The sequence below is a fragment of the Acartia tonsa genome, chromosome 4 (genome assembly GCF_053477335.1).
Source record: "Acartia tonsa isolate MP-2025a chromosome 4, ASM5347733v1, whole genome shotgun sequence".
NCBI lineage: Eukaryota > Metazoa > Arthropoda > Copepoda > Calanoida > Acartiidae > Acartia > Acartia tonsa.
Window position 1 is genome coordinate 23,684,425 of NC_137263.1, and position 20,661 is coordinate 23,705,085.

Consider the following 20,661-nt stretch of genomic DNA (forward strand, 5'->3'; position numbering starts at 1 on the left):
CTTCTAGTTAGGAATAACGAGCATAAATGAGAGATGAAATAAATACTCTCAAGCAATGAATATTAAAGCTGAGAAAACTGAGCAAGTTTATAGTTGGATAAGATTAAAACTTTGGATGGAAATGTTAAGAAAAATTGTTTTTATTGTTGAAAGGGGAGAACTTTAGAATATTTATTTCAACATTTTCATACTTTTAGATTTTTTCTAAAACAAATCTGCATTTTAGATTCGTTTTTTTATGCGTTATCATTACTCTTGGACTAGCGGCTGCGCCCAAAGCTCTTAGAGGTCCTGTATTCAAAGACAACTAGCATAAAACCAACTAAAGACATATATTTTTAAATTGAATAGCCTAAAACTATCATTTAACCACATGTGAAGCTTCCCTAAAATGGAGAACTTCTGTAGTTATAGAAATCTGAAACTACAGTTAAAATAAACTATACTAATTTAAATAATTGGATATAGATTAGGTAAGGCATAATCCATTAAAAAAATTATTTTAAGTATATTTGTTATGTAAATGATATGTTTTAAGATAAAAAATAAATCAGAAATATAAAGTAATATAATTATAGATGTAAAACCCAAAAACACTACCTGGTTCTAGTAGTGGGGACCTTTTTCGTCTGCTAGCAAATTGATTCCTGATTCTTTTGTAGCAACTGGCTGTGTTAATATTTCCAACGCTAGTTGGCTAATATTCAAAGATTTAATTGAATGTTGACACAGGGTCCCCCATCCCGTGGACATACAGTAATTTAAGTTATTATAAGCTGACAAATCTTCTGTTTTACTGTCAGATTTAGATGAAGCAAACTATTTTTTTCTGGTGCCAATTCCCTGACACAATGGTTATAATTTTTGCTGGGTCAACTATTTCAGGTGTGTGTGTGAGTGTTGTGTGTGTGTGTGCGTGTATGTGTGTATGTGTGTAATAAAATTACTTGAACAATACTCCTTAAACACACTTTTTTTTCTTGCAACAAAAAACATTAATTTTATCTTTGCAAAATGTGAAAAATCTGAAGCTTTGGGGGCCATCTCATTTAGATAAGGATATTAAAAAAATACATAGCTTCACTTTCATGCATAAGAATTGCGTGGGGTGTGGGTGTGTGTGAGGGTGTGTGACTGTCTGTGTGTTCGTGTGTTTGATCAGGGATCTAAAGGGATAAGAAAATGGCAGATAAATTAATGTACATCCCCAATGATGATACATAAAATTACCCCTTATGTAGATTACAATTAATGGTTGAATCGTTTGGACACTCAACTTAATGATCCAACCAATCAGAATTCACTGAAGTCCCCAAATTTGTCAGGCCACCAAAAGAAAAAACGCTATTATAAAACTTTGGGAACCAGTGTAATAAACAGCTCATTTTTACCTCTATCTCTCTGTTTTCTGATGGTGTAAGTTGTAGATATATTTATGTGCCTTAGCTTTTGTGTTTAATCCAGGTTTTTGTGCTGCTTAAATTTATAATGCCCCATGGGAATTGATAAAAGTTGATATTTTTCTACACCTTAACTTGCCTTCAGCGTTAAATATACAAAATATGTATGCACCTTTTGTAATATTAACTGAAGCGCCCCTAGAATCTATGGAACCCTCTTCAAATTAATAATGAGCCTTAGGAATTGATAGAAGTTGACATTTCTATACACCTTAACTTGCCTTCAGCATTAAATATACAAAATATGTAATCACTGTTTATTATACGAGCTGCTTCGCCCTTATACTCTAGGTTACAAGTAGAAAGTGCCATAAAAACCACCTCATTATCTAAAGTTATTATAAATGAGATTTTTTCTTAATTAAGCTGCCATCTAATAGTACAAAGAAAACACCTAGAGATAATAGTTTTAGGGTGGCCTACATCAATAAAGGTCTTCCAATGCGCGGGGCGGTATAATTGGAATATTTCCCCCCATCTCTGCCCCCCCCCCCCAAAAAAAAAGCTTGAATCTCCTTGACAGAATAAGACATTCATACGGTAGAATAAATTATATTTCAGAGCCTTGTTAGGAAGAATAATCAGGGCTCGGCAGTTGCGCGTCAGCCGCCTGTAAGCCTCAGGGAAGAGAAAGCCAAAAATGTCACGTGTGACGTCATAAATATTCATCTCTTTTTGGGGGTTTCCTATCCCACTTCTCCTCTCATCCTTCCCTTTTAGACGTATTTTTATGACGTCACACGTGACATCTTAGGCTTTCTCTAACGAAAATCAACCTTTTACAATTAAAAAAAAAACCTTATGGAAGTCTAAACCTGGCCCATATATGTCAATCTCTCTTTCCAAACAAATTTCAAAGCATCAATCGGGTTTAAATTTGAGGCTTAGTCGCGGTTGCCGAGCCCTGAGAATAATTTATATTTAGGTATATCTTGTTATTAAGAGATATAACTCATTTTGTCCAATAATCCAATATTCAGACTGAGCGCTTAATTTATATCTTTTAAGAATAACAATATACTTTTGTTAGCAAGATTTTGTTCCCAGACAAATAAAAAAATGGTCATTGCAACGCCCCTTAAGGTGCGTTTCTTCGTATTTTCAAAGTAGCTTTCTCCTATTTATAGCCCCTGCAGGGGGCTCTGTATCAATTTACTGACAATATAACTAAAACAACGTATTATCAACAATACTGTATTATTCACTTTTAGACATTTTAGACAATATCTTTTCTGCGCCCTCGGTTGTGGTATCATCTAAAAATTTGTAGGGGTGTTACAAAAAGTGTAACAGCTCTAACCCTGCGGGGTCATTTGCCTTAACCCTTCGGGGCAATCACCTAACCCAATATAACCTAACCTAAACTTAAATAACCCATCAAAAGCTATTTTCAAAATACGACGAATCGCCCCTTAAGTGGCGTTGACATGAAAGGGAATATACCCAAAAAACCTTACTAATTTATATATCAACCATTGCGACAGAGCGAGATAAGCTTTTAGAACACTATTTGAATCAATGGATATAGAATATACGTGGGTGGATATTATTACAGGGGAAAATTGTCGTAAAATTAGGTTGCTGACATGGAACTCATTTATTTGTCAATTCGTTCATCCAGTAAGAGGGGATGGGATGGGGGTATTGTAATTTTAGCCCACTGCGACTTTTACTTTATAAGAGAACATGAAAATCTAATGTAACATCCAAGAGTAAAAATATATCTATTTTGCATGTTTGAACTTTTTTTCTAACCCTTTCCCATGGCGGTCTATATATGAATCCATATTTTCCATATTCAAGATTTTCCCTTGGGTGGGCTCATTCAACATTCCAATAAATTAATCAGGGACAAGGATATATCAATTGAAAAAAAAATATTCATTTGAATGCGTCTAATGTATAATTGTTCAATAAAATTATTTTATTATGAATTTGTTATAAATTGTCTAAAGATTTTTTAGTTGTCATACCCAGGGATCTAAAGGGATAAGACAATAGCTAATAAATAAATGTACATTCCAAATGATGATACACAAAATTACTCATTCTCCACATTACAATTGGTGGTTGAAACGTTTGGACACTCAATTAAATGAACTTAATAATCAAAATTTATTAAAAGTTTCCAAGGTTGTTAAGTCAACAAATAAGAAAACGTTATTATAAGACTTTGGGGACTGGTGTAAAAATAGCCCAATGTCCCCTTCCTCCCTGGGCATACCCTTTTCTCTGATCTAAACATTCTCATTCATATTCAATACTTGTATTAACTTGATTTCTCAGCATATTAATGTTTTAACCCAATATCTTTTTTCCATAAAGGCGGATCTTTTCTGAATTTTACTAAAGTTTGACCCATTGCAATATTGATGTATTTAGAATAAACGTGGATATTATGACAGGGGAGAAATTGTAGTCAATTTAGCTTGCTAACATGGAACTCATTCATTGGTCTGTTTGTTCATACGGTGGTAAAAGGGGGGAAATGTTATTTTAGCCTGTTGTATGTTTCACTTTATTACAGAACATGAAAATCTGGTGTAACCAGGGATAAGGGATGGGAAACGTAGGAAAATATTATTTCAGGCCTATTTCAAGCCTAGGCCTATTTCTAGCCTAATAAACCAGTTTTGGGATAGCGCAGTGGTTCGTATAAAATGCTAATGAAAAAGCTGTGTGTGTGTGTGTAGATAAAGTATAGAATCAAATTCAGGTAGCTAGTTTAAAGTAAAAAACATAACTTTTTATAAACCTATATATTAATGGCTTTTGTTAAAATGAAGTTTTTTCTCTCCCAAAATTTTTTATCTTTTACTTTGGTAATTTGAACTGTCAGAAAGCTATCGTTGGGTTTCCCTCAGACAGATTTTAGTTTGTATTATTTGCATTTTTATTAATGAGTAAAAATTTTATTTGAAAATTTCATTGCTAATTAAAATTCAAAATAAATAAATAAATATGCACTTGGGCAACATTCTATCAAGTTCTTTGGATACTATACTGGATATAATGTAATGATATATCTGTACTGTGTTGTATTGTACAAAAATTAGGGTGAAGGTGTTGTATCAACTCCGTACTAAATTTTTAAAATTCAAAATACAACATCTAATTTATAAACTACCAAATGAAAATTCGTAGCTACCTTCTTTCCAAAAAAATAATCCCGTTATTTTTGTTTTTTCTATGTGGCCCTTTTTTAATGTTTAACTCTAAGCAGATTTAATAATTAAACTAATGTGATCTAACACCATTTATATTTATTTTTTCGTAGCAGACGAAATCATTATTTTTTCTAGAATTGTCTGCTTGTAAAATTTCCGCCATCTGTGATTTGGGCTTGTTTTGTATCAACCAATCACCAATTGGCTCCGCCAATTGGTGATTGGTTGATACAAAACAAGCCCAAATCACAGAACACTATTGGTTTAGAGCGGTAGCCAATATGAGCCGTCCGCCAGTAAGGTCATTAAATTAGGCAAATGGTAAAAGTTGCATGATCCCTTTCAAAACCAGGCCGAGACCTAATTTATGGCCAGGTTTCCTATCCCTTATCCCTGGGTGTAACATCCAAGTAATAATATATCCTTTATCCAATTGTTGCTTGAGATTGTCAAGCTAATAATGAAAAGGAAACAAGTTATTGGAGCAACTTCAAATACGTTTATTATATATTCATTTGTGCTACTTATGGACATATTTGCTTCTTTTTGACGTAAAATAATATTTTTCAAATTATGTCAGATGTCAGGGATCTAAAGGGATAAGACAATGGCCAATAAATTGATGTACATTCCCAATATATTACAATTAGTGGTTGAAACGTTTAAACTCTCAACTTAATTTAATAAAGTCCCCAAAGTTGTTAAGTCAACGAAAGAAAACATTATCATATATCAGGTATCAGGTATCAGAATGTAGCAGGCCTCAGGAACTTGGGCGGCTTCGCCATCTTGTCCAAGGCAGGGACCAAACTTGTGCTACGCACTTGTCCACAGACCCATCTGCTTTGTTACCACTGTTCTTGGCTAACTAACCTAAATAGTATATGTTAGCCTTCTCTTGTTGTGACATGATGTTCCATGTCCACCTATAATATATGTTTCTCTAAACTTGTGGTTTTAAACTCTAAATTTTCCTGTTTTTTTTATAAATTTCAATATGTGCTTAAGACTCAAGGTATGGAAGTCTTTGGTCCGTATGGTGTTGTTACCAAATAGCTCCAGCCTGAGCTTGTTGTATCTGGGGCAGTAGCCGATGAGGTGTTCGATGGTTTCCTCATGGAATCCACACTGTTGACAGCCTGGGTTGTCTACCAGGTTCATTCTAAATAAGTGTTTATTAGTGTTGGCGTGGCCAGTCAGGATCTGGCATGCATACATGACAAAAGTCCTGTTTTTGTTCTGGATGAGTTTCCAGACATTGTTTCTGGCTTCTTTCAGAAACATTCGTGTTTGTCTGCAGAATCTTGGGTCAGCAGGACTCATCCACTTCTGTTGATGAGCCCTGTCGGCCCATTCTTTGATTATACCATTGATGTATGATATAGGAATGGGTGCATGTGGTTCTGGATAGATTACCTGTTTGTTGTTCATTGCGGAGCCAAGCTTGGCTAGGCGATCCGCAATTTCATTACCTTTGTGACCTACATGTGCTGGGATCCAGATAAGTTCCACCATATTTTTCTTACCTAGTCTGTTTAGTGCCTGTTTGGCTCTCGCCACGCAGGTGCTGTCCACTATATACTTACTTGCAGCTTTGATAGCTGCCTGGCTGTCAATATGTACTTTAATATTTTTACCTATGGGGTTGATTTCTAGTAGATGTTGTGCCGCAGCTTCCATTGCCAGGATTTCCGCTTGGAACACTGTGGCAATCTTACCTAGGTGCCTGTATCCCTGTTGTTTGATATTGATACCTTTGGTTGTGTAGCCAAAACCACTACCTGATTTGGTTTTTGACCCGTCTGTGTAGACATGAATGGTGCTGTCATTTGATGGAGTGAGCTTAAACTGATATTTGTTCAGCTCATCTTTTGTTTTTATGATACTAATAAAATTACACTCACCCCTTTGCTTGTTGATGAGCTTGTCTGTTGGCAGTGATAGTTCTGGGAGTTCTTTTGCCAATTTTAGAACTCTGTTGGTGTGGTTTTCAGGTTTTGTGACCTCTCCTTCCTTGTGTGACCAGTTACCATTCCTCGTCAACCTTAGGTAACTTTTCAGTGATAGAGCCAATCATATAACTTTGGGGACTATTGTAATAAACAGTCCAATACCCCCTCCCTCCTTGGTTATACCCCTTTCCCTGATCTGAACATTCTTATTCATATTCAATACTTGTATTAACGTGATTTCTCAGCATATTTCTGAATGTTTTAACCTAATATCATATCAAAGGCGAATCTTTTTTACATTTACTAAAGTTTGTTTGACCCATTAATGGGATATGTTTTGAATAAAACGAAACTCACAGCGGGCTAAACACCCTTCCCCCTTGCCTTCTTCTGATGAACAAACTGACCAAAAAATTAGTTTAATGTTATCAACTTAAATTGATGACACTTTTCCCATATCATAATATACATGTTTATTCAATATCCATTTGTGCTACTTCTGGAGATAATTTTCCTTGTTTAACAGAATAGTTATTTCTAGCATCGTATTATAAACAGCTTTCCGCGGATATAGAATGTACAATTATATGATTAAAACCAATTTTCTAGCCCCGAAGTGCCGACCGCACGGGCAAATAAATCTGATTTTAATCTTATGATGTACAGTACATTTTTATATTCGTAGAAAGCTGGATATAATACGATGTCAGACATAGTTTTTTCGTATGGATGAGAACCGGTTTCTATTCACCGGATTCGAATGAATACGAGAAAATAATGTTTATGAAGTTATGTCAAATGCCAGGGATCTAAAGACAATACCCAATAAATTGATGTACATCCATGATACACAAATTACCCCTATTGTAGATTTAAATTAGTGGTTAACACGGTTGGACACTTAACTTATCCAATTAAAATTCAATAAAAGTCCCCAAGTTATCAAGTCAACGAAAAAGAAAACATTTTTATTTAACTTTGGGGACTAGTGCAATAAACAGCCCAATGTCCACTCTCTCCCTGGTCAAATACGCAGCTGAATACGATGTACGTCCGTAGACACAGTAGACACGTCATCGCTAAATTTTGGATATTAATTCTAGTTCAGAATCAAAACAATATTTTCTTGTTCCGAGACTAAATTTAAACCTTTCTTGAAACTTGGTTGTTATTGTATTGGAAATCTTTATTGATGAGTGGTGTGGTGTGGTACAACCTGCAGGACCATGCCAGAAGGACAGATGGCAGATGGCACCAGAAAGTCAGTCTGGAATCAGGAAATAAGAGATATTGTATCAACAAAAAAATGTTTACTAACCATTTGATTAAGTAAAATTAGAGCATTTAAAAGTTTCATAAAAAGAAATAAATCATTTTCTATATTTTGATAATATTTGATAAACAGTTTGACTTAATAAGCGCATTTGACTAAACGGTTACACACAACTTTACATAAAATACTTATAATATAACATTTAATAAATCTAATATTTTTACTTTCCATACTTCTTTCATTCCTGAACCAGTAACTGTCTTGATTCATTCTACAAATTTTTATCGTTTATTCATTATTTTGATAAAATTCAAAGACAATTAAATATCATTACGTTATTTAGCCAATTTCATTATAACAAATATTTAATGTAAATATAAGGTTAGTTTGATTTTAAATTTTTTTAGTTAAATGGCGTTGATTTCCAAATTCGGTGAAAACGCTCTTTAAAAACCTTAAATAGTTATTCATCGCATCGTATTATAGACAGCTTTTGGCAGATATCAAAATATTTCAAAATTGTGATTTTGTTTTGATATTCATGGAAAATTGTCTGTAATACGATGCTATACATGATTTTTCAGTATGCCTGAGAACCGGTTCTAATGAAACAAGATACTAATTGGTTTTTAAGCTAAACGAGAAAGTTATGTACCAAACTCTCTTAATATTCATGTAATATTAATTTATAATGATCAATCAGTGTTTCATATTCATTATTGAGAAAAACTTAACCTAATAAATGTCGGCAAAATTGTCTTGGACAACAAAATAAAAAAAAGTTGATGCATTAAAAGTAAAACATTGTTTCCAGTTTCTATTTGCCTTCCTCACTTCTGGGCTTGACCTTAAGCTCCAGGAATCCTTTGCTTTCTGTATCGGACAACTATTCAACTTGAAGCAGGGATAAGGGATGGCAAATATAAGGTATGACCTCAAATAAATTGAAAAAAGGTACGTGGGATGAAAGGGGCTCAAAAACTCAGCATGTGACGTCATAAAAATGAGGGAGATCAGAGGAGAAGTGGAAAAGAAAACCCTTAAATAAGAGATGGATAGTCGCTCATTTTTATGACGTCATATGCTGATCTTTTGAGTGACTTTCACCCCGTACGAAAAAAGTACTGAGAATAATTATAGCTATATCATATAAAAATGAAGCTTAGCAAACTATTAAACAAAACATCCTATTATATAAAGTAGTATGTTTTTTTGTCTTAAGCTTAAGGTCTCGGAATATACTTATTTTCAGGAAAGCTTTTTAATAACCTTTAGTGGATTTGGGCTATTTACCTGATCTACCCTGTCCTCCCCTAGATGCTAGGGATGCAGTAACTAGTATCAAATATACAACAATTAAGAAATCAAATATTATTTTAAACTTTAAACAAAAAGAATATAATAAATGTAAACTTACATTTCAAGGGTTGTAAATATTCTGCACTATTATCGTAGTGCTTAATCGTTCTTAGAATCCCCATTTACAAGACATTTTAGATCTACTGCAGTTCACGGTAAAATATTGCTGGTAATGAATATTGCCAAAAATCTATGAATTTTTAAGGCTGCTAGCTACCAAACGGCTGAACGTAAATATCATGCCCGCACACTGTTTTAAGCGGCATAAGAAGGTCTACAAATAAATTGGAATAGCCATAAATCAATAATGCATAATTATCTCGCAGTGCAGAGAAATGCGCGAAAAAGGCCTATTTTACGCGTTTTTTCTTCAGTAAAGCTTTCCCTGTGAATCATTGGATCTTGGATTCATAGTTTTTTTTGGCAATATTCGTTAACAGCAATATTTTACCGTGAACTGCAGTAGATCCGATATTTTTAATCTTAATACTTTACATTCCTGACGTTTGCGTCACAAATTTTATTTTTTTGTATTGGGTAAAAGTGTAGTAGCCACTGTAGAAAGGGCGTGGGGGCAAGAAAGGTTCGGGGGACAGATAGATCAGTGGGGCTGATCAATTTTGAGGATGTACTAAAGCAGTAAGTTTCTTTTAATTTTTATAGATCAATGGATACGCCCTTAGTATCCATGGGATTTATTTTGACATCCTAAAACCAACAACGAACCTATTTAAAGAGATGGAAAACCCGATCGGTTCAATAGTTATTGAGATCTTAAGTCCAGATAAAAAAAAAGCATTACTACTTTATATAATATGTTTTGTCAATATATTCAAAGGAAATTGTGTCTACTTACATAAACCTGTAAAAAAACATCCTTAAAAATCTTACTATTAGGCAAAATTAAAATGGTTGAAAAAGAAAATCATTTTCAAATTATATAACTTTGAACAAACCATAGCTTTAAAGTAAGGATCAATTATTGAGTAGTTTCGTTTACAACAGGTTTACAGAAGAGAATAAAAGCTCTGTTCTATGATCATTATTTCAAATTCCCGACTGCAGGTTAGCTTTGCAGGGAGATGGTTTGGGAAGTCAGGTAAAGATATAGATATTCCAATATTTTCAATAGATTATCTATACTACAAAATTTGTTGTAGAGCCTTTATTACCACGGATTTAAAAGGATAAGACAATAAATGATAAATTTATGTACATCCCTAATGATAACACACAAAATTATCCCTTCTTTAGATTACAATTAGTGGTTAAAATGTTTGGACAATCAAATCAAAGAACTAACCAATCAAAATAAACTTAAAGTCCCCAAAGTTGCTAAGCAAACAAATAAGAAAGCGTAATTAAAAGACTTTGGGGACCAGTCCCAGATCATATACCATTTCCCTGATCTGAACATTCTTATTCATGTTCAAAACTTTGGGGACTAGTGTAATGAACAGCCCAATGTCCCCTCCCTCCCTGCATTAATACAGGGCAAAGATTCCCCCGTGCTCCATTTCTTTCTATTAGCCCAGGACTTGATATTTGTCATGTAATCTCAAACTGAATAGTACTTACAGTTCTAATAAAATTATAATGATTTAATTTCTTTTCTTTTAAGATAAAGACTTTTTTATAGCTTTACTTTTTTGTTGAAGCTTAAAATTTTGATAACTACTGAACCGATTAAGTTCCCTTTTTAAGGGAAGCTTCACATAAGTCCTGGGATGGTTTTAGGCTATCATTATTAAGTCTCAGGATTGTTTTTTGCTATTTTCATTTCCTGCATAGCTTTCCCAACGAATAAAGAGTCCCTAGATGCTAGGAACGCAGCCGCTAGTTTATCTTAAACTATTACACTACTTGATTAAATTATATTAGTTAGAATACTATGTAACTTTGTCCAAAATTAAAGTTCTCTTTAATTTATTGTTCTTCGGCTGTGTTAGATTAAATTCAAAATGTACACATATTCACTGTGAAAAGAACTCCCTTGTTTCAAGATTTTTATTAATTATTTTTATTGTCTAACGTTTGCTTAAGTTTCAGAGAATAAATTTAAAACAAGGATGACAACATCCATAAAAGCGGAGCTCCGAAACGGTAGGACAAACAGACATTAACACTTGTATTGTGCCAGAACTGAATAATCAGAATGTAAATGAATAAGAGTCAAAGCAAAAAATTGTGCGTAAATTTGTTGAAAAAAAATTCTTTAATCTTTATACAGGATAATGTTTATGGACATACTTACATTTTTAGGACTTCATTATAGAGATGCTTTGCTTATAATATTGTACTTTGTTGTCCCAAGAATCAGTATACCAAAAATCAGAACAATCGGATAATTAGATCATATAAAAAGTAAAAAATCAACATGTTTAAAATGGACGTACGGACATTTTGGTAATGATTATAGAGTTGCTACGCTTTCTAAATCATAACTAACTACTACAGGAATCACCATGCAAAGTTTGAAATCGATAGGGTAATTCTAACTTGCCTAATCTGTCTCAGACGTACGGACGGACTGACCGACCCTAATTATAGAAAAGCTTCGCTTTTAAAAAGGTGGGAGTTTGAACTTAGGTGGTTAAGGCTCGTACTCATGCTATAGTTAGGTATAAAGGAGTATGTCAAATAGTATCAAATGCTTCTCTAAAGTCTCAGTGTTTCTAAATATGCATAATTTTAAAATAATGAAAATTGGATATATTGACTGGGGGAAAAATTATCGTCAATTTTGGATACTAACAAGGAACTCGTTTATTGGTCAGTTTGTTCACACTAGAGGAGGGGGGGGAATGGGGTAAAGAGTATGAAAGAGGGGAATTCTTATTTTATTTACTTTCTGTAAATTTTAACATTAACTAAAGTAGAAGTACTAAAGTATTTTGGATAATATAAAAACGTATATTGACGAATACAGACGAAAAAGAATTTTTAAGGCCTATTTTAAGTTAGGGTAAAGGTGGAAAGAACCCCGAAGGAATAGTACCTGCTAGTTGGGTTTGAGCCCCTCCAAGGAGTTTATATATGTTTTTTTAAATTCAAAATAGTGGGGTTGGGGGGGGGGGGGGGGGGGTAATTTCGGTCCAAAAATAATGTATTGATTGAAAGCACTAGAGTATTGTGTACATAACTATTCCAAATTTTAGCATACTTGTATGAACACTTTTCTTTCTTTTCTGTAAAAGATGAAAATTAGAACAAACTATCTTAACAAATGATGTGGATCCAAAGTTTTTTTTGTAAATTGAGCAGAAGCTCTTTATAAAAAATGACGTCACACAAGCAGATACACAGATCAAATTATCAATGGCAGGCCAGAATACATTTTAATTGGCCAATGGTAGCCCAGTATGACGTCATTTTTTATAGAATGCTTCATTTAACAGATAAGGTCAACATTTCAAAAATAATAAATAAATACAAATCAATGAATAATATATAGGAAAAAACTAAGGTTTTTAATTTTTACAAGGCCTTAATAATTCGTCCTCTTCTGTATCCATTATTTAAGACTAAATTATAAAACTTCATTAAAAAGTTTTGCTGCTTTAAGTGAGGACCTACATTAGTTAAGGGACTAGACAATATGAACAACTTTTCAACAAAGCTAAAGTTCACAAACTTTTGGTAAGATAAGATACAACATAGCCCCTCTAACCATACAAAAGATATGTTCCATCAAACTTGCAAGATTGTTATTAAACAAAGAACCATATGATCCATGATTCTAAGTCCTTCGTTTTAAGATTAATAAACCAACTAGGATCTGTCAGTACATCGACAAATCTCCTAAAGGACATACAAACTAAAGGACAAAGGACAAGGTCCTGAAGAACAAACGTACTTAAAGGACATCTTTTAAAACCTCTTAAATTTGTACAAGGACAAAGGTCGATTATTGTTATGCAGGGTTGAATTTGAGGATCTGTCTACTTTGCCCCAAGTTAAAGACAAAAGGAATCGTGGAAACCTTTCAAATAGTTGCTTAAATAATTTGCACAATTTTTGTAAATGAAGAAAGTCACTCAAAAATCATACATGTGACGTCAAAAAAATGAGGGAGATGAGAAGAGAAGTGGGAAAGAAAACTTCTGAAAAAAAGGTGGATAATCACTCATTTTTATGACGTAATGTATCTGATTTTTGAGTGACTTTCTCCATTTACCAGTTTTTATATTTTGAAGGAAATTGAATAAAATGTTATTATTAATATAAATACCTAACCTTATAAACACTGATCATGTAACCATAATTAAATAACTTGGATCTGTCTACTTTCCCCCCAGTTGAATAGGGTAATTATATCATACAAAATTTGTTGTCAAAAAGTAAAAAATTGGCATGTTTTAAATGGACGTACGGACTTTGTGATAACAATTATGGAGTTACTATGCTAACTAAAACTGTTCAAGGGCAATTCTAACAGGTCTAAATTAATGAAAAGAGCTATTCGTTACGGATGAATGGACCGACCTTAGGTATAGAAAAAGCCTCCTTAGCTTAGATTAGCTATTATTATAACTTTTCTTATTTGGATGCACTGAACACCCTTTTAAAGTTATGTATATTTATATAAGATATAAGTTATTAAAGTTTGAGATATTCATTTAATTATGTTTTAAATTAGAAACTTTAAAAGTTTAACAATAACATCTCAAGATATACAAACATGTTATTGAGGCTGGTTTATTATATCTTCACATTATTTATGATTTATCTATCCTATTGTTATTTTTCTTTATAAATGTAGTAGCGGCTACGACCCAAGAGGCCTCTATGGGCACGTAAAAGTTTTTTTTTCTTCAATATATTGTAAGATCCGCTGTTCACCTAATATATTCGCCAGGCGGTGCTAGTTATATTCTTTTGGATTTTCGGTGATTTTTCTTGAGAGGGTGGTGGTACCCTCCTCCAAAATAGCTATAAACCTTCTCTTGACCCATTGTAAAGGAGAACCATATCAGTTTAATAGATAGCGAGATCCTTTGGTACAGGCAGACAGACAGACAGATATCCTTTTACGTTATTATAAGGATTAGAACTTAATAAACTGATAAATAAGTCTAACAATTTGCATTATTCTTTCATTTATAATCTTATTGTTGATATCTAATAAAGAAAAGGCTCAATACAAAATATCTTAATAGGAATATTTAGTATTTATACAATAAATCTAAAATGGGGTATTCCTGTCCAGTTTTTTGTTTAGGAATGAATATTTCTTACCCGAGGGAATAAATGATGGACCGATAGGTCATCATTTATTCACGAGGGTAAGAAATATTCATTCCTAAACAAAAAACTGGACAGGAATACCATTCTCATTTAAACAAAAAACTCATTTTTTATGCTAAAATGTGGTTTAATTTTGGTTTTTAATTTTCATTTATTTCCCGGCTATGATCATTTATATCCCTGATATCAAGTGTCTTTTAATAATTAATAAAAATTCAAAAATCTTCCAAAAAAATTAAAAATCTTCTAAAATCATACCAGGGATATAAATGAGATACCAGGGAAATAAATGAATATTTACATCCACTATTTAAGGGGTTGTTTATATGGGAATGTAACTTTCTGAAAATATTGAAAAAGATGCTTTTATACTTTTTGGTGTATTTAAAAAAAAAATCTTTATTTTGTCTATTAACATACAAAACTAAAACTTACGGACAAAAGGCATACAATTAAAGGATTAACCAACCTAAATCTGCAAAATAAAATAAATTTGGGCATATATATTGGGGCGAAACCATTAGTAAAGCTAGTTATTGTACATTTGAGTCATATAAATTTGCCTTTATAATTGGTTTTAATTTTAAATAGCATATTCAAATAAAGCATTATTGTTTGCAGGTTTTTTAAAACTTATATATTTTATTTGTAAGTTTTGTATGAATGACAAAAGATTGTTGCAGTGCCTGTAAGAGGCTGCCGTTAACGGAATGGCAATTTTTAAAGGAATTAACTATATTTCAATACTATTTTTTTTCATTGCCAATTTCTTCAGATTAGAATGGATTCAAATTCAATTTAGAATTAGTTGCAATAGCTTGTCATGTACTTGGGCAGGGAGCCTCGCAGCGTCACGAAGAAGCCTCATATTTCGACTTTTAGTTCTGAGCTCTGTCATTTACATTCATTAATTTTGTAAATGGTTAATTATTAAAAAAAAATTAAGTGTAAATAAATATCTTTTTATCGAAATCCAGACATGTATACTGTATATCACCAAGAACAGAAGGTCATACATAAAATATCATTTGAAGAATGATATTTATTCTTATATCTGATCTCGCACGGCAGCTTCTTCGTCACATAGCCTTGTATGTGGAACTCAATCGGCAGCTTATTAATATCCTAAATTTATTTTAGTGTACACTGTATCCAATTTGATTCAAAATATACTTTACTATTCTCATAGTTTCAAAAATACTTATAACTGCAGCTTACTCATAAAATTTTATATTTATATCTACACCTTACGGCATCTTTATTTCATTATTAATCTTAATAAACAAAGGAGAAAATGTCACCTCTGACGGCAGCATCAGAATCATATATCCTAATAATACAGGAAGAATATGATAACTCAATAATATTGACACAAATTAGAAATTATTATCATCAACAAAGTTATCATATGTTATAGATTATGCTTCTTTTTGGCACTGATATTTAGTTTTGTCAGGCCAATTTAAACAATCATTTTTTTGTGTTCTAATATGCGCAATGACGTTTTTTTGGACCATATAATACTTTTTATAAAAACTAACAGGAAGTCCTTGTTTAAGACTGTGTGTTTTTCTGTCCGTACCATTTAGGTTTTTCTTTACAGTGAAGCTTCTTTCTTTGTCAAGGGAAGTTCTATTACTATTTCAGGGAAGGTTACCACTACACTCCAAATAAAATCGCCTCTGGAAAAAATACACACTAAAAATATTTTTTCTTTTTCTTTTACAAACAAAACTTGAGGCCTCTAGAGGCATAGTCGATAGTAAAACATATACAGTAATATAAAGTCTAATATTAGTCAAATTATCAATATCTATATTAATCTTATCAGCGGATGTGCCTTAGCTCATAGACCTTTAATTCCAAGGGCAGATAAATGTCTAGAAATCATTCCTAAATTTAAATCTAAAAGAAATATAGCTTAAAACCATCCTCGTACCTATGTTAAGCTTCAGTAGGTTTTGAAATTTGAAGCTACAGACTACCATACTTTATTCCACTTTAGAATCTATTTACATGTTAAAAATAGCCAGATTGTAAAAAATGTAAGACATTTTTATTTTTTTGTATTAAGAAGTTTGTTTTTTTGTTGTAAAACCTATTTATTGATTTTTTCATAAAATCCCAAATTCTGAGCAAATGTCTCATTTTTTTCTGTTTTTGAAAGGTTTGACCAAAATGTTGCAATCCTACACTGTCAACATTCTTCCCGTATAGGAAATTTTTACTACAATAATATAACCAATACATTGGATATATGTAGAATATACGTGGATATTATGACAGGAAATAGTTATTTCTCGCTTCGTATTATAAACGGCTTTCTGCGGATATAGAATGTACAATTATAAGATTAAAACTAGTTTTTTTAGCCCCGAGGTGCAGAAGGCACCGGCTAAAAAAACTGGTTTTAATCTTATGATTATCCATTTTTATATTCGTAGAAAGCTGGATATAATACGATGCTAGACATAGTTTTTTCGTATGGATGGAACCGGTTCCTATCCACCGGATTCGAATAAATACGAGAAAAAAATTTCGTAAATTTAGATTACTAACATGGAACTCTCTTATTGGTCACTTCTTTTATCCAGTAGGAGGGGAGGGAAAGGGGTAAATGGGTAAATAGGGGGTATAGGTATTTTAGCCCGACGCAAGTTTACATGAAAATCCTTTTAAAGATTCAAGTAATAATACATCCATTCCAAATACACCGTAGAGTTCAATATATTAAACTTTACAGATAATCCAGTTGAGCAATTGGCGATTGGTATTGATTTCATAAATATATTAAGCATATATGTATAACCCAGACAACTACCTGGATCCAGTGTTGGGGACTTTTATCGTCTGCTAGCAAATTGCTTTCTGCTCTTTAGTAGCAACTTGGCTGTATTAATATTTGTGATGCTATTGGCTGATATTCAAAGACCCAAATGAATGTCGGCAAAGGGTTCTCTGGGTGGGGTATTCCATTATTTAACCCCTTCTTCCTTTATTGCTTTACTTTAATACTGACTCAAACCAAATAATGATGTCTACTGATATTTTCATGATTCTAAGGTTTGCTATTAGCCTTTTAAAACTTGTAATAGGTCAAACGTTTTCTGGTCTGAAGCCTCAAGGGCTATAGAAGTATCCTCTTCACTTAAAATTAAAAGTTTGATGTATGGAAATACATTTTACAGTGTTGTAAAGAGTTATAAATTACAGGGATCTAAAGGGATAAGACAATGGCCGATATATTACATCCCCAATAATGATACACAAAGTTTGCCTTTTTGCAGATTACAATTATTGGTTAAAATGGTTGGACATTTAACTTAATAGATCAACCAATCAAAATTCGATAAAAGTTACCAAAGTTTTTAAGCCAAGAAATACAAAAAAAACATTATTATTAAATTTTGGGGACTAATACAATAAATAGCTTAATATCACCTCCCTTCCTGTATATTAGGCTGTTTATTACTCTTATAATAACTTTTCTTATTCGTTGGCTTGACAACTTTGGGGACATTTATTAAATTTGGATTGGTTTGTTCATTAAGTTAAGTGTCCAAACGTTATAAACAATATTTGTAATCTAAAGACGGGGTAATTTTGTTATCATCATTGGGAATGCACATCAATTTATCGGCCAAAGTCTTATCCCTTTAGATCCCTGTGATATAATATAAAAATGTTGGCTTTACTTCAAGTATAAACCAGCACAAATATTGGACACAAATTTTTGCGTGATGTGAATTATAGATTTTTATAAAAATGGATGTTTTATTACTTGGATCTTACAACAGGTTTTCATGTTCTCTAATAAACTGAAACACGTGGTGGGCTAAAATAATGGTTCTCCCGCTTCCACCCCCTTTACCCCACTCCCTCTGCTCCTACTGGATCAACGAAGTGACCAATAATTGAGTCCCATGTAAGTAAGCTTCCCCTGTCATAATATCCACGTATATTTTGCATCCATTTTTATGCAGGAGAGAGCTCGGGCTTTGAGAAGGAGGGAAGTGGGGGATCATTTATTTTAAGATATTCAAATTAAACTTATTAATAGGCATGGAATATTAACAATTTTGGTTAAAATTAATCTACAGTCCATTCTTTTGCTGTAGTTAGGGGAGAAGTCGACCGCCCCCCCCCCCCCCCCCTTTTAATTATAGTTTTTTAAAGAAAAAGTTTTAAATTCTTTCCCCATACAAATGAATTGGGGTAAGATAAGATTATTGTACATTATCCTATTCCTGATCCCTGTTATGATATAAGGTGAATGATGCAATTTGATGTAAAATATTACAAAATTGAAAATATACTTTAGGGTTTGCACTTTTTAGATCAGCCAAGAATTACAATTTTTAATCTAGTAAAACTACTTTTGTAAAAGCGAAGCTTTTTACATCTAGTGCATGTCTATGCGTCTGTTCGGAACGGAAAAAGATCGCAATTTTGGACATATTATCGACTTTAAAAGTGATTGATTTTTGTACCAATTAAGCACAATTGAAATTTTGGTTTTTAAAATGTAAAAATATTAACTTGCTTTTTAAAGTGATGAGTTCTAAGATGATTTTGTACAGTGTGATAAGCCAAACATCTCAATTAGCAAATCCTGCTATATAAGTACGTCCATGTATGTGAGGAAAAATTGTAGTCAATTTAGGTTGCTAACATGAACATCATTTGTTAATCTGTTCGTTCTTCTAGTAGGAGTGAAAGGGATGGGGAAAGAGGGTTGATTGGAAAACAACAAGTTTCACTTTATTATAGTACCCTATAATTTGGTGTAATATCCAAGTAATAATAAATTAGTTATTAACGATCTACCGACCGAACAATTCTAGAGTAGCTATGACTATAGCAATATATTAGATTATAAAGTTAAAATAGTTTTATAGTTCCAAATTCTAGAATAGTTGTGGCTAGAGCAATATATTAGATTCTAAAGTTAAAATAGTTTTATAGTTCCAAATTCTAGAGTAGCTATGCCTATAGTAGTATATTAGATTCCAAAGTTAAACTAGTTTTAAAGTTTCAAATTCTAGAGTAGCTGTGGCTATAGCAATATATTAGATTCCAAAGTTGAAATAGTTTTATAGTTCCAAATGTAAACACATCCGTCAGACAAAGAGTAAAGTTTAAAGTTTACCAAATAAAAACAACTTTTAAAACAAAACTTTTCTACCTCTTCTTGTGCGTTTAATCTTTGTTAACCAAAATTTATTATCTCCCAAAAATAAAATTTTGTGAGTTTTGTAATTTGGCTGAATATAGCTGCTATAAACCAGGGATCTACAGGGATAAGACAATGGCCGTTAAATTGATGTACATCCCAAATGATGATAATCAAAATTACCCCTTTTGTAGACTAAAATTAGTGGTTAAAAAGGTTTGAATAATCAACTTTATGAACCAACCAAACAAAATTCACTAAAGTCTCCAAAGTTGTTCAGCCAACGAATAAGAAAACATTATTATAAAACTTTGCCGACTTTAGAAAGGTGCATAGATTTTGATATGTGAAAAAGCTATAATATGAAGAAGCAAGGTCTTTGTTTAGGTTTTATGTTGGTTTTAGACTATTTATGGGGCGATAAACATATTTCTCTTAGTCTATAGCCCATAAAGTACTATATGGACTAAAGCATAGGCGTGTGTAAGGTTTAACCAATACGTTGTGAATCATGAGTTTATGAAAAAAGGAAAGGATAGGCCTGCAAACTTAAATTTTCAGGGAGTGCTGCTATTCCATACACCCCCCCTATGCACGCCCCATGAGTAAAAGCGCTAAAATAGGATAGTTTCACATTTATGTATTATGTCACCTCTACTATTGGTCAAAAATATTCTTTTCAATATTTTTTTTTTATTTTAGGAGAAACTGGTTAATTCTATGACAAAGGAAGATTTTGAACCAGCAACCAATCCAGAAGAAGAAGTAAGTTTTTTTTGGTGCTTTCACTTAAAGCTCCTTGTTGAGCACAGAACCCCCCCCCCCCTCGCGCACTCCTTAAAATAGATTTCAAAATGAGGGTAGTTTTCGCTTTTTTAAAACTGTAAGTCAGATTAGGTTAAATTGGGTACTGGCAACGGCAAGCCAGCTAGTAGAGTTAGGGACCCCTGTAGGAGTAAGACAAGGAAAAATTCTCAAAAATATGGGGATGGGGTTTAAGTGCTTAACAGACTCTTTTTGGTAAAGCACT

General features: G+C 32.7%; 1 protein-coding gene across 1 annotated transcript in view; it reads left to right on the forward strand.

Annotated features, from left to right (window-relative positions):
- The window catches only part of LOC145315399 (uncharacterized), a 36,985-nt gene that overhangs the window by 10,122 nt on the left and 6,202 nt on the right, over positions 1–20,661 (forward strand). Inside the window, exon 3 of the mRNA XM_080155382.1 lies at positions 20,334–20,396. Coding sequence (XP_080011508.1) covers positions 20,334–20,396 — 63 coding nt within the window. The remainder of the gene's footprint in view (positions 1–20,333; positions 20,397–20,661) is intronic.